Source organism: Gadus morhua, chromosome 9, assembly GCF_902167405.1.
Source record: "Gadus morhua chromosome 9, gadMor3.0, whole genome shotgun sequence".
In the NCBI taxonomy this organism is placed as follows: domain Eukaryota; kingdom Metazoa; phylum Chordata; class Actinopteri; order Gadiformes; family Gadidae; genus Gadus; species Gadus morhua.
In genome coordinates this window covers 10,972,725-10,987,521 of record NC_044056.1, presented here as the reverse complement: position 1 = coordinate 10,987,521, position 14,797 = coordinate 10,972,725, and the positions used below count along the sequence as shown (strand labels likewise).

Genomic DNA, 14,797 nt, shown 5'->3' with positions numbered 1-14,797 from the left:
TGTGGAGATGAGTGTTATATTTGGCCGGGGCTCCTAATTAGAGTCAGGCCGGTGGTTCTCTGGGAACGCTCTTGACCCGCTTGCTGTCAGATTACTCCTGCTCCATTTGCTGAGAGCAGGAGAGAGCGAGGGACACGGCGCTGGATGGGCAGGGACAGGCACTGGGCCCCGGTGACTGCGGCACTAAAGTAGGGCGAGCTAGGCTAATGTTTTCCATAACCCAAATACAACGAGGTTGTCCCTTTTCACTTTGAGGAGAGGCGGTGGGTTAGTAGCGGGCCAGGGGCGGGGCGGGGGTTTGTGTTCCTCCGGTGGCTACGCGAAAGACACTGCTATCGCCGTGTTTCCTCTAAATTCGCCGCTAGACGGGGTATTTAAGACGAGCATTTCACACACGAGAAAGCTAACGTTCTAACGCCCAACGGGGGGACTGAGTGACCCATGCTCTTCTCGGGGAATGGATAGCCTGGTGCTATCGCGGCGCAGTTCATGTTTCCAACACAAGGGGGCAGCGTGATGCACGAGGGAGGAGGGGGTATATGAGAAGTAGGTGCTCAGGGGTACAGTACCTCCATGGTCTGAGAGTGATGCATGGTTTTGATTGCATTCTGTGCCATTGACCTGGTAGCAAATGTGACAAACGCACAGCCTGTAGGGGAGGGGGAGACAATAGGAGAGGGGAGAGGAGGGAGGGAGGGAGGGTTGGAGGGGGGAGAGACAAGAAGAAAACAAAACAAGACAAAAAGGTTTGGACAACTCGTTATGAACCCCAAATAACAACATTGTACAGAGAATGGCGACTCCCAAGCACACAGAGAGCCCAGGGTCCTGGTTAGCACATGGAGAAGAAGAACACAACGAGAAGAACACACATCACATGAGAAGAGCACAGTGAGACACATTTAATCACCGCCCCCGTTAAGAAAAGGCTCGTGGGCGCTCACACAATGTGATTATGTACACGTAAAACACACAAAAACACACACACGCGCACACACACAGATAACACACACACGCACACACAGATAACACACTGAGAGGCTGTTTGAATGGGCTGGGAGTGATTTCCTCGTCATATTAACAATGGGTGCTCTTGTATGCTTCATATTTTGCGGTTACATCATATGCAGTAGAAGAGGAGGAGGGAAAGGAGGCTCATTGTGGAGCCGGCGCTCGCCCCGCATCGCGGACGTGCGTTAGTCTGGTGTGTTTCAGTCTGGTGTGTTTCTGTCTGCCTCTACGCAGAGATGGTCGCTGCGGCCGGCTGTCCGATGGCGGAGGCAGAGAAGAGATGGAGAGTGTGCGATAGTGTGTCGGTGGCGTCGGCGAGGAGCTAATTCTAGCCGAGTGTGTGATGGAGGGAGGGGGGCGGGAGGCGGAGGCGGAGGCGGCTGAGCCGAGCCGAGCGGAGCTCAGAGCTCCACTCGCTCGCTGCCTGCCAGCCAGCTGAGCCCACGGAACACGGCAGCCAGCGGTTGCCACGGCAACGGCCCATTGTTCCGGGCGGCGAGAGCAGCTCCGCCGCCGCCGCCGCCCCCTCCTCCTCCTCCTCCTCCCTCCCCCCGCCCACCCTCCATTTCCCACCCACCTCCCACTAGTGAGACGTGGAGGCAAGTGAGACAGTGAGATGGTGGAGCAGGATAGGGATGGGGGGGGGGGCATGGGGGTGGATGATGAGGAGATGAACAGAGGTGTGGAGCACTTGAGTGTGAGGTGGAACATGGGGTGGCGGGGGGGAGGAGGGAGGAGGGGGAGGAGGGAGGCTACAGAGAAAGGCGGAATGGGAGAGTAATACGGGGTGGATGAATGCGCCGAGCGAGAGGGCGAGAGTGTGCGCGGAGCGGGGGGAGGGTGGGAGAGGAGAGACCCGGGAGAGAACACCCACCTCTGCTCAGACCGTCCGGACCCCTGAGGATCCGACACTCTTCGATCTGCCCGAAGGACGAGAACATCATGCGGACCTCGTTCTCCCCGTACTTCTTGGAAACCATGCCGATGAAGAGCTTCCTATCCTCCACCGCTGTGGGGCAGAGAGGGAGACAGAGTGGGAGAAGGAGAGGGAAAGACAGACAGAAAGAGAGGGAGAAAGAGTGCGATTGAGAGAAAGAGGGAGACAGAGAAAGAGAAGGAGTGAGAGAAAGTGAGACAGAGAGGGAGACAGAGAATGAGAAATAGATGGAGTGAGAGAGAGTGAGAAAAGGGGGGATGGAAAAACAGGAAGGAATTGAGCGACAGCCACACCAATCACAGCGCTATGAAGGTGCTAATGACATCAGGTGGCGGAGCCGGTTGCACGTTCAACCGCTCCCCGTCAGGGCGGCTCGTACCCGGGTCGTGCTGCAGGGTGTCAGGCTGCTCTTCAAAGCTCGGCCTAATGCCGTCATCTGCTGCTCAGGCTACCTCCGTACGGACGGACGGATAACTGGGTTATCAACCACTCGCTCCCCCCCCCCCCCCCCCCCCCCCCTCAGAGCCCGCGCCCTTGCCTTCCTCGTGCCTTTAAAAGCCCATTATGATCCCTCTTCTCTTCTCCTCCCCCCCCCCACCCCCAACCCACCCACCCACCGAAGACTCAGTCAAGCCTTTTTCCAAATGTGTATTATTAGCCGGGCCAGATCTTAACCGTGCTCCGGTCTTGGCGTCGATTCATAAACACCAACGCCCTGTGTCTTCACTCACACACCCCCCCCCCCCCCCCTTCCTTCCCTCATTCCCCTACTATTCGACGACCTCATCCTTGCGCAGTTAATATCGCCATGGCGATTGCAAGTTGCATATCTTTCCCTGTTCCGCAGCCTGTTGACAAACACTTTGGCCGCTGTCGCGGACCATCTGCGGCGCTGTCACTCACCGTTTGTTTTCTCGCTGTCGGCGGGCTTCATCTGGATCGGATGATGCATCTGACGGAGAGGGGCAGAAGGGAGGGTTACCACGGCGCCCGTCAATAACAGAGAGTCCAGGCCGTGACCGCCATCAGCACCGTGAGGCTGACAGAGGGATGAACCCCCCCCCCCCCCCCCCCCCCCACCCGTCTACCTCCTGTTTCACGAGGACGGGTTCCGTTTGTTCAGCCTGAATCAGCTCTGAGTTAATGCTGTCAATGATGTCCAACATGAGGGTTTTATTTTGGGGGGGGGGGGGGGGGGGGGGCTGCATGTAGCTCAGGAGGTGGAGCGGCGGGTTGGTTTGTTTACAGGAAGGTTGCTAGTTCGATCCCTGGCTTCTCCTGGCCGAGTGTCGAGGTGTGAATGTGTGCATGAATGGGTGAATGTTTGGCAATATTGTAAAGCGCTTTGAGTGCCCACTGGTTAGTAAAGCGCTGTATAAATGCACTCCATTTATTTTAGATGCATGTCATTATGGGATGTCAGGTATGTTATCTTTGGGCTGGGCCGTCTGAAGGGGGACTGGAGACCTCGGGCTCGAACCCAGAGCCCTTGGGCTGGGAGTCCAAAACCCTGACATCTATCCTGCTTCTAGTCCCTGTGTGTCCGCCTCACGGCCGCAGGAGAATATTCCCCAAGGCAGTGGTGATGCTTCCAGCATCTCAACTCACTTCACACCGCGGCCATCTGTATTCAGTTATGCCATTGATCTTTTTGTAATAATAATATATACATGTCCAGGGCGCTTCTCTTCTTAGGCAGGAAGTGAATCCAATATAAAGCACAGCAGACAGGAAACAAGAAGGGGCGAAGGAAACGAGGCTAAAACAATCAGTGGAAGGCGACTGATGGAGGAAGGAGGCAGTCAGTCCAGGACCGCTCCGTAATAAGAACCACGGGTCGTAAAAACAGCAAACCAATTAAGCGAGCACTCTTTCCAAAGGCCAGTCGTCGTCGTCCTGGAACCCGGCACGCTCACGGCTATCCTCTTTAAGCTGTTCCAATTTCTACCCAAAGTGGCCCTCGGCTGCTTCTGAAACATCATCAACTTCAATGATTGACAATGAGAGACTGAATTATAATAACTACGACTAACAGGAATGCGGTGTAACAAGTCTTTGGGCCACATCGTTTAAAGAACGCTCACTCAAGAGTCTCATTCGCACTCTTTTGGTCACAGGTCGTTCCTGAAGATCATCCATCCTAAAACACACAAGGCCATTGGGTGAACTCCTTAATCCTCCGCTAAACATACCCAGCGCATCCCTCTGATATTGAGTTCACCTAGACTCTGCTTTAGCCACCCACCCAATTCCTCCGACGCACAAATTTTATTTTGTACGTCCTGCTACTTAAAAATAGTACTTAGCATGTTGTTTCGTCTTATCCTAGCTATCTATGTCGAGTACGGGGAGTGGGTTAACAAAGTGATTGTTAGTGCTTAGCACTTGTTGTATGAACATCCTTTCTGTATCGACAGCGATATATTGTCGTTTCTCTTTCTTCTGACAAAACTTACTTATTGTAAATCGCTTTGGTTAAAAGCATCCGATTAACGCCCTAAATGTAGAGCATAAAGCAGATCCAAAGAGACGTTTTCATTTCTCCTCCTCCTCCTCCTCCCCTCCTGGAGGAGCAGCAGACAGAGAGGTAGGGGGGGGGGGGGGGGGGCAACAGATGGCCGCGCTGCGTGGCGGCTCGCTGGCACGGGCGATCAGGCAGGAGGAGGTGGCACAGACGGAGGGACGCAGCCACACCGGCCTCCCCGCTGCCGCCGCACCACCGGCCCGCCAACAGCCCAGAGGAGCCGGGAGGAGGGGAGGAGCAGAGAGGAGCTGAGCCTCCGCCGCCGGCGGCCAACAGCCCGGAGGAGCCGGGAGGCACCGGCGTCGGCTCAGCTCCTCTCTGCTCCTCCCACACTACACTTTGTTTTGAAAGGGCAGATCTGATTGATGGCGTGACAGGGAAAGTAGTTATTTAAGTACAGTCCACTACATTCGAGCCGTCAGCCCCAGTTCGACTCTACCAGCCACCTCTCTCTCTCTTCCCCCCCCCCCACCCACTGTCTCTCTCTCTACGGAGGCGCTCTCCGATAGTGTTGATTTAATGACGGGCTGAGGGGTGTCGCTATGGATTTAATTGATTGGAAGGTGTGATTTTGAACGAGCAATCAGTGGGGAACATGTTGACGGTTTAACAAGCTACCGCTTCTCTTGGTTGACCGGGCTTTAGCCCGTCGATAAATCAGGTGACCAAGGAGCAGGACCGGCAGACCCCCACTCACGTCTCCACATAAGGAGAGCAACATGTGAAGGGGGCAAGGAGAGCAACATGTGAAGGTAAAGGATCCAAGGGAAGGGGTATTTTTAGGAGACTGCGTGTTGATTAAACGTGTTAGACGAGTGTGAGTGAGAGTGTGAGGGTGAGAGAGAGCGTGTGCAGCATCTCAGGCAGCGTGATCACCCCAATTTAAGTCTTTAGGTTGTTCAGTGCATTCTGGGGAATTTTTAGGAGGCTGCATGTTTATTAAGCATGTGAGCGGGAGTGTGAGAGAGTTAGTGTGATAGAGAATGTGTGTGCGTGTGCAGCATCTCAGGCAGCCTGATTCACCCCACTTTAAGTCTTTGTGTTGTTCACTGGATTCTGGTGTATTTTTAGGAAGCTGCATGTTTATTAACACTGTGTGTGTGTGTGTGTGTGTGTGTGTGTGTGTGTGTGTGTGTGTGTGTGTGTGTGTGTGTGTGTGTGTGTGTGTGTGTGTGTGTGTGTGTGTGTGTGTGTGTGTGTGTGTGTGTGTGTGTGTGTGTGCATCAACTCAGGCAGCCAACTCACCCCACTTAAAGTCTTTATGTTGTTCAGTGCATTCTGAGCCTCCAGTGCCGCTTTCCTCTGGTAGAAGGTAACAAAACAGCAGCCTGCAGAGAGAGAGAGACAACACGTGAACGGGGGTCATGTTCCCATCGGCGGAAACACTGCGGAGGGCCAGCATCGAGGAGCAGGAACACTGACGGACAAACGGACGGCCGCCTGCATGCCAGCTGTCACATGGCGCCGACCATGTGACCAGATATTCTTAGCACCGTCGGTTAGCCGGCTAACTGCCCGGGCCGAGCGGAGCAGATGACAAGATGTGTGCGCAGGACCGCGGCGGCAGGGGCTCGCGCCGAACACCGAGCCCCACGGAGGCGTGGGGGGGGGGGAACGGGTCAGCGCCAAACCAGCCACCCAGGGCTGGCAGGCCTCATGGAGCACGAGTCACACGTTTTAAACAACACACTAATGACACACACCACTTTCCCCAAACCCCCGTTCACAAGCCCACGCATGGGAATCATGGAAATTGCACAAAGAGAGAGTGGCAGGAAGGGAGAGAGAGAGGGAGGGAGGGAGAGAAGCAGAGAGATAGGGAGGGAGAGAGGAGGAGAGTGAGGCAGAGAGAGAGCAGGATAGGGAGGGAGTGAGGCAGAGAGGGAGGGAGTGAGGCAGAGAGAGAGGGGGGAGGGAGTGAGGCAGAGAGAAAGGGGGGAGGGAGTGAGGCAGAGAGCGAGAGAGTGAAAGAGGGGGGAGGGAGTGAGGCAGAGAGAGGGGGGAGGGAGGAGGGAGAGGCCTAGAGAGCGTGAGAGGGAGAGGCACAGAGGGAGGGGGAAGGAAGGGGAGATGGCCGGGTTAGGCAATGGGGGAGGGGTGATGGAGAAAAGAAGAGCAGGAAGGGAAAGGGGGGGGCTGGGTGGGGGAGAGAGAGAGCGCGAGAGAAAAAAAAAAAGCAGCCTCTCATCCCTGCGTCCCAGCAGAGCGCCAGTGGCATTCCAGCCTGTCAGTTTCAGCGGGCTGGGGAAGTGAGGGCTGCTGCAGCGTCTCTGACCTACATAGTGTGTATTATGCCGTTACTGGCGCTCCCAGGCTGGGGGTTGTGCGCGCGTGTGTGGGGGGCTGTTGAACTCTAATATGCATCGAGTTCCTCTCCCCCTCACTCCCTCCCTCCCTCCCCTCTCAGAGTGGCTCTCTCCTACCCTCCCTCCCTCTGCCCTCCCCTCTCAGAGTGGCTCTCTCTCCCTCCCTCTGCCCTCCCCTCTCAGAGTGGCTCTCTCTCCCTCTGTCTCCCTCTGCCCTCCCCTCTCAGAGTGGCTCTCTCTCCCTCTCCCCTCCCCTCTCAGAGTGGCTCTCTCTCCCTCTCCCTCCCTCTGCCCTCCCCTCTCAGAGTGGCTCTCTCCCTCTCCCTCCCTCCCTCCCTCCCAGAGTGTCTCTCCCTTTCCTCTCTCCCGCCCTCTCCCCTCCCCGAGTGGCTCTCTCTCCCCCTCCCTCCCAGAGTGACTCTCTCCCTCCCCTCCCCTCTCCCTCTCCCTCCCTCCCTCCCCTCTCAGAGTGGCTCCCTCTCCTCTCGCCCCCGCCTCCGAGCCACACTGCTTATCAGATGGTTTCCAACCAGACCTGTGGTGGATGTGACCTAAAAAATATTGATTTCTTTCAAAAGATAGAATAGGGATCGCTCAGCCAGCTCCGGCTGGCAGAAGATTTGAGAAATATACAACCGATCAAAATGGAAGTGTGGATTACAGTGCTCTTGACGCCATTAGTCAAAACAAAATACAAGATGGAGGGCATGGGAGAGGGGGGGGGGGGTAGAGGGGGTTTATTATTTGATGTGCAGACAAAGTGCAGACCGGAGGGGGGATCTTCTTCGGGGAGGGGGTGGGGGCAGGCTTCTCCAGGTTCAGTTTAACACAGTTTTAACACCACTCAGAGCACAATACTTCCCTAAACGAGGGCTCAGCCTGGGTCGTTAGCGCAGGTTTCGGTCTCTGCTACGATGCTGGGCTTAAGACCAGATCGTCGGCCAGAATCACCAATTAGTTTGGAATCTAATGAATATTCTTAATATAGGGATTAATTAAATTACACTTTTAGCACTGACAGTTTTTTTACCAGGATCCTAATTTTGTAGGACAGTCGGCAACGTGCAGTTATGCCGTGCTCAGAGCTAGCAAGCTAACAAGCCAACAAGCTAGCGAGCCAAGCTACTTGATCTCAGCCATGCTGCTCGCCTGACAACAAAAGTATGGTGCAGAGCGAACCGCCAGGGCAGTGGTCCGCAGCTCGTCCATAACATCGAACATCATCCAAACGTGAATAACCACCATTTACTAGTTTGTTTCTTTTAACATTCTTCCTCTCCCGATAGCCATAAAATAATATCGAAGACCTAGGCAGATAATTTGCAAGACTTTGCGAATGCCTTTTCAGGGATTTAAATTGATATTCTTTAATCAAACACTTTAATACTTTTAATAGCCCCCCTGCTGGGTGTCGTTACTCCTCAGCATCGCACGGGGGGCAGAGTAGGAGGCTCACCTCCTGGGGCCGGGGCGAGCCGAAAGGGCTCCAGTGATCAGTCTGGATTATCAGTTGGAATACATTAACATTGCATTAACATGTCAATAGGCCATCACAGCTGACACCGCGGCCGGGGGGGGGGGGCGGCTATAAGGGAGGCTTTGAACCATTCATGGCCTCACAGGGGGACTCACAATGTCTCCTGTATGCACGCCGCCACACAGCGACCTGGGAGACGCACCACCGCCTCACACAAACGCACAACAGTCTCACACAAACGCACAACAGTCTCCAGGGGGACGCTTGAGATTAGTTTAAGTCCTGAGCATGTGGACCACGTGAACCCGGAACGGAGGAAGTCTAGAGGCAGCCCGCTACAGAGCGGAGGTCTATAGGTAGACCACTGCCCGGAACGGAGCAGGGGGCTGGGCTGCTCCAGTACATGGCCACGCTTGGCCTACCTGACTAAATCCCGGTGACAAGCCTGCACTGCACAGATTACAGCCATACCCCCCAGCCCAGCCCGTTTTTCCGGTTTGCTGCGAGACGGCCGGGCCAGATAGACCCTGCGACATCAAAGCGGAGGCCCAACATCAAACCCACAGGGCGGATTAAGGCTTCAGACCATAGCAGGGTCAACTGAGCATAGGAGGAATGGAAATGGGCAGGACATGCTCGGGCTGACAGTTCTACAGGAGCTGCCCATCACCCTGCATTGTGTTATCAGAGGCTCTCTCTCCCCCTCTCTCTCAGGGTGGGCTCCCCACTCCACTGTCCACCCCTAATTGCAGCCTAAACTGAATCTCTCGACTCGAGCACTCTTTCTAAAAAGGTGAGTGCATCGATGGATGTCTTAATAGGAAATTGCAGTCGAGCAACACTCTTAGCCCACACTCGCTTTACACGAGGCTACACTCTGAGCCGTGCGTTGCAGAGCAAAAGCCTTCATTTCCATAATGAGAGGTTACACAAATGCAGCTTACATTTTAGCGCCACCACACCAGAAAGGCAAGAGGCGATTGGATCATCTGTGCCCGTTAAGCATAATAATAAAACCCAGCGGTATTGCATGTTGCATACACAGGCCGGGGGACATTGTGTTGCAGTCCAACGATGCAACGCTCTGCAAAACACAAGAGTACCGGACAAACAGTGCAGCAGACGGCCGACATTTTCTGGCCGGCGATGGAGCTCTGTTGGAATATATTGTAGCGGACCGCTGGTGCGTGGCCATCTGAGGTGTACCGGGGGGGGGGGGGGGGGGGGGGGGGGGGGAAGAGAGGGAGTCAGGGGGGAGGCAGAGGGCCAGCTGGCGCCGGCCGGGCCCTGGCACATACCTTTGCTCTGCGGGGGGTTCTGGGTGCGGTCGCGGAGGATGTTGATCTGGTGCACGGCGCCGAAGGGTTCGAACAGCTCCTTGAGCTCCGTCTCGGACCAGGAGCGCGGGATCTGCCCCACGAACATCTTGATGGAGTCGGGGTCCGGCTGGTCAAGGTGCTCCACGGAGCCGTTCAATTTGCTCCCATTGCCGTTGCTGAGGGGGGCACAAAAACGAGGGAGAGGTGGTTAGTAGGAGTGGGGAGATATATCGTTGCTCTTCTTCGTATGATATGAGAAACGATACACTGGCACTTCTCATGCCCAGGAAATATCGCTCGGAATGACTATATATTTTATTTATAAGGTGCTCTAAACAAATTTCCCTGTTCTTCGAGGTGGAGCTCAACACAAGAATGAGGAAAATGTAGCCAAGTTCACAAGTTAAAGTCGAGTAACTGAAAAACTCAGTTTGGTCCACGACCAAAGACAGAAATCTTTACCTTTTCACGGTCAGTTTGTATTCATCGTTAGTCATATCATGCAGCTTTATAGGATTGTCAAAAAATATATTGATTATCGCAGAATGGCGGCAAACCGATATTATTGGTATCGTGGGCCTGTATCGCGTATCATATCATAAGGTACCCTGTGATTCCCACCCCTAGTGTTTAGTATTCCCAGACGGGGACAATCTCATGTCAATCCCTCTTCCTGTTGGGGTGGAATTCATCCATCGCGGAGACCCGCAGAAAGACATCCATCAAAGACCAGATTGATTTCTGAAATGAAGTGACAGGGGATGACTAATGACCTGCACCAAAGATTTTGTATATAAAAAAAGAACTACAAAAATCGTGCCAAACCTTTTTATATACATCCATTTATAAATAAATACTCATGCCCAACCAGTCTATCGTTTATTTAAAACAACCCTTCATTGTAACGTCCGTATGATCCAGAGACCGGCAGCAGAAACAGCGCAGTTGAATTAACGGAGGAAGAGCGATTGTTCTTGGGGTTCATCTCTCTGTTCTACGGCCCTGCTCCACATTATAGACCCGTATGTGATGTGAAGCACAACCACGGTTGAATGGAATGAGTTCAATGACGTACGTTGTCCTTTATAAATCTAAGAGATAAGACTAAGGGCCATGGTGACAGTTAAGGGATGATACTAATGTGTGAACCCGTTTCAGATATTGGAATGAAATCACAGCAGTACTTTAATCCCTGGACCCATCCCGGCCTATTATACTGTTAGGGGCCATTAAAGCTGCCCTACTGAAATATGTGCAGTCCAGACAACATTAAATAATATCGAGCACGCCTTGTCCTGGTTTGCGTAGTCGCTGATGCCTGGGAGTTTGATTTACGGTCATGTACGCTGCCAAGAACCAATGGGGAGGTTTCCCTGGCTAAATGATTGGCGGTCTGTCCTAGTTCACAGTGACGACGATAGAAAACGACATCAATTTACCTCCATGGCTCGCCCAGACAACAGATAAATAGTGCTGCATGACCCGAGGAGTAAGGTAAACGCTCAAGCTTGTTGTAAGGACCAAGGAGGAAACGCAGTGAAATGATTGAGGATTATATGGAAATGATACATTTGCACAAATATAATTTCGCCAGCAAGGAAAGTTAAATCGGGGAGAGATTCATTTCACAGAATTGACAGCAACTGTCAGACCTCAATGTATGCATTTTCAGTATGTAGATAACTTTGGTAAAGGGATTAGAGTCAGAAACAGGACGATTCCAACCCGCTCTAATTTAAGAATCAGCATTTCGGATTAGCTCGCGAGCGCACAACACGCTAAAACAAAAGCATCACATTATGACAATAGTTCATCTGGCTATTGTTGGAAACGGGAAGCCATCAGGCCACCGCTGGAAGGCGTTTTGCTGCAGAAGGCGAGAAGACGTTTAATGTGATACAAAACGCATACTCAAAACCACATATTGACAAACAGTCAACGTGGGACGGGAGGGGGCTAGCAAAAAGAAGTGTAGCGATATAGATAAGTGTCCCACTCAACACCATCTTCCATCAGGCAATGTCCCTGGGCCAGGTGAGAATAGGAGCAAGACTGCAGTTAATCCTTCCCTCCGCACACAGATACGATGCGAGGCAGGACGGGCAAGTTAGCACTACTGGCAGACATGTTTTCAGGAGAAGGGTCATATAAATCAAAAGGCCATCGCTGTCACCGTGAAGGCAAGGCAGAGATCACAAGACCTGGTGTCGATTCAGAACATGGGACTCCATTAGCTCCAGAGACATGCAACACCACTCACATTTTATGCTACTTTTTACTTTCCTACCACAAGGCAACAAAGGAAGGCGGGGGGGGGGGGTACACTAAAGAAAAGCTACCGAGTAGAGATTAAATAAATAAAGGAAGTGATTAACAGCATGCCGACCTTTGGACACGAGCCATCCACCTCTTACACATCGATCCCAAGCGTTCGGCAGAAACGCCAAACTCCTTTAAGGATTTAAAGGACATCCTGAAGACTCCCACTCGGACACCGCGCCTCGGTTATCCAACGCTCGTAACGTCTTCAGAGATTTTCCTTTCTCACTAACACAACGGGTCCAGAGAAGGTCGTAAGTCAGCAAAAGCGGAACAAAAGAAAAAAAAAAAAAGACACCTCAATGGGGGCTGTAGCCCCCCTCCCCAACAGCTATGGAGAACCGCAGGGATGTAGCTTGGAACCTGGCAGAAACCTGGCTTTAGTAGACCCCGTGTCGTCCGCGGTGCGTCTCCTCCGCAGGCATTTTGGCGATGGTACAGGGAGTAACCTACAGCGTCTTCGCCCCGGCGGGGGGAACAATTACATATTGTTCCCCCCTGCTGGAGAACGCTGTCCACCGGTCCCTGGGCAGAACAATGGGCCGAGTCAGAGGGATGCTGGGGAGCTTGCTGGGGGCTGAGTCTAGCAGGGCCACGACACTGTGGTACGTGACACCATTTATCCACACTCACGCCCCGGGCTCTCGACGCCATTTTGCAGAGGATGCCACCTCTCTGCGGGCATAGGCACAAGACTCTTAAGATGTGTAAGGAATTGTTTACACGCTTCATTAGAGGAGAGAGAGCATCAACGTTTAGCCTGCCAACCTACGAAGCTAGGAAGGACAATAATGACAAGATAAGGCCCTCCTAAAGCTACCGTTTTTGATGTGCCCTCCCACCTAGTGAAACACTTTAAAGTGCATGCTTTACCGCCGCCTGGCAGTGTACTCAAAAGGACACAGCGTTTGATGAACACACTCGTGATGTGAAGCACAGGAACACACACACTCTCCAGCGGCCCACGCAGCCGGAGGCGGGGAACACGGTGTACGACGATTTCGAACATTCCTAATGCAGCTATTGGATACGACAGCCGTCTCCTTCCAAGACGCCCCAGAGCAGCTGAGAAGTAATTCGGTGCCGCGGCGACGGTGGCATACCTGCTGTCGCGCTAGCACATAAACCACATGATGTATCAGGGCCATGTGGCCGCCCAGTCACTCCCCTGACCTTAGAGACGAGCAACCGGACTGCGGCCGCCCAGACCCCTGGTGAGTGACATCTTCATGCAAAAATTAGGACGCATCTCTCAACCTGCCCGTCACTATGTAAATAACATTTGTCATATCGAGGGGGTTATCGCCACGCCGAAGATAAGGGGGGCTGTCGACCCGCCAGCTGGTGATGTTTGCCTCTTGATGCTCCCCTACCTTACTTTAATCAAATGCATAATAAATAAAGGACATGAATGCACAATTGGGAACCCATTGGGGCCCATTCTGCAGCCATCGGGTTGCCGTTCTTAAAGCATGTATTTTGAACGTGCAAGGGAGGATCTATGGGAGAACACGTACCGCCAGGAGACGCCTCCTCGTCTTGCCTAATGGACCAGTTTCGACCCCACTCCCTAAAGGTTAACGTGCACATGGTGGGACATCTCCGTCATGCTTTTTTGGGGGGGGGATGAGGAATGGTTTATTACTGTAGATATAGCTTGAATAACACTGACATTTAAATCAATGGCTCTCCAAAGCACTTAAATGCTAAAATTGGTATTACAAATGAGCCATGAAGAAGACATGAAATCTGACACATTAAGGTGCCATCGTACAGGACCTCCCTCCACATGGGTCCACTGTGACCCAGTTTCCATTGTTATTGCTTTTGATTGAGACAGACATGTTCAATCAGCCAGTGAATGGCCCCCGTGTTAAAAGATAGCCAGCATCCGATGACAAGGCCCGCCCCATTTACCGCCATAACCAAGCCAAACGCTCCCTGCCAGATATGGACGAGCCTGCCTCGAGTAGGGCCCAGAGTCGATGAATAGTTAAATCTCCTTGCAACCAAATCAACTCTTGCTCACAGTGCTCAGTGACAGAGCATGAATGCAAATCTTTAGGCGGCCCTCCTTGGCAGGAGAAGTATTCACAACCGGCCCCTTCAGATGTAGAGACAAACGGCATACTAAAAGGCAGCAATTAGCACATGCTTTCTTTAGAAAGGAAGCTAATTGCATTGACTTACCATTATCCCACCATGCCAAAACCAGCCTTTATATTCTTGTGCATGATTAAAGAATTATTAAATACTGAATGGTCACACACAAATTGCATTTAGTGCAGAGTTTCCCCAATCTGCCTCATTCCCAGAGAGAGAAATGCTACACTTTTCTCTGCGGGGCGCTTAATTAAGCATGGAGCTTATCTACCGCTGCAGCTGACCCCAGCGCCACAGGAAACGACTTTGTATGGGCGGCATATACGGTTTACATGTGGTACACCAGCCCCATGCTGACCATCATGTGAGGCATCGCTATCCCTTTAGCTTTGAGCCCAGCCATCTTAAGAGCAACGGCCACCTTTACAATGTGTGGCGGTCTGGTAGTATTGCTAGGAAAAGCTGATTTGACAATTGGGACACATTTTATGGGTAGATCAGTGTATTGTCATATGTCGGATTATGGTCATGGCCACACCCCTCTCTGGCAAACACACAATGGCGCTTAGTAGCAGTATCTTTACAAGAGATTGGCGACTGGGGATGGCTCAACAGGGTGGGCAGCACAATGGGTTTCACGTGTTGCTTGTGAAACCAATCCAACAGGAAATAGGCTCGCCTGAAACAATGCACGGAGACCTTCAATCTTTTTACATGAAACTAAAGGGTCGTGCTTAACGGCTGCACCGATAACAAATAAATAAGAGATCACTAGCGCAGTGTACATTGGAATCCTAGGAT

General features: G+C 52.6%; 1 protein-coding gene across 9 annotated transcripts in view; it reads right to left on the bottom strand.

Moving 5' to 3' along the window:
* The window catches only part of LOC115550536 (CUGBP Elav-like family member 2), a 32,927-nt gene that overhangs the window by 12,263 nt on the left and 5,867 nt on the right, over positions 1 to 14,797 (bottom strand). For all 9 annotated transcript variants that reach the window (XM_030365650.1, XM_030365652.1, XM_030365653.1 and 6 more), the window contains exons 2-6: positions 9,554 to 9,750; positions 5,718 to 5,800; positions 2,852 to 2,900; positions 1,886 to 2,020; positions 570 to 649 (exon numbers count right to left, since the gene is read on the bottom strand). In XM_030365650.1, coding sequence (XP_030221510.1) covers positions 570 to 649; positions 1,886 to 2,020; positions 2,852 to 2,900; positions 5,718 to 5,800; positions 9,554 to 9,750 — 544 coding nt within the window. The remainder of the gene's footprint in view (positions 1 to 569; positions 650 to 1,885; positions 2,021 to 2,851; positions 2,901 to 5,717; positions 5,801 to 9,553; positions 9,751 to 14,797) is intronic.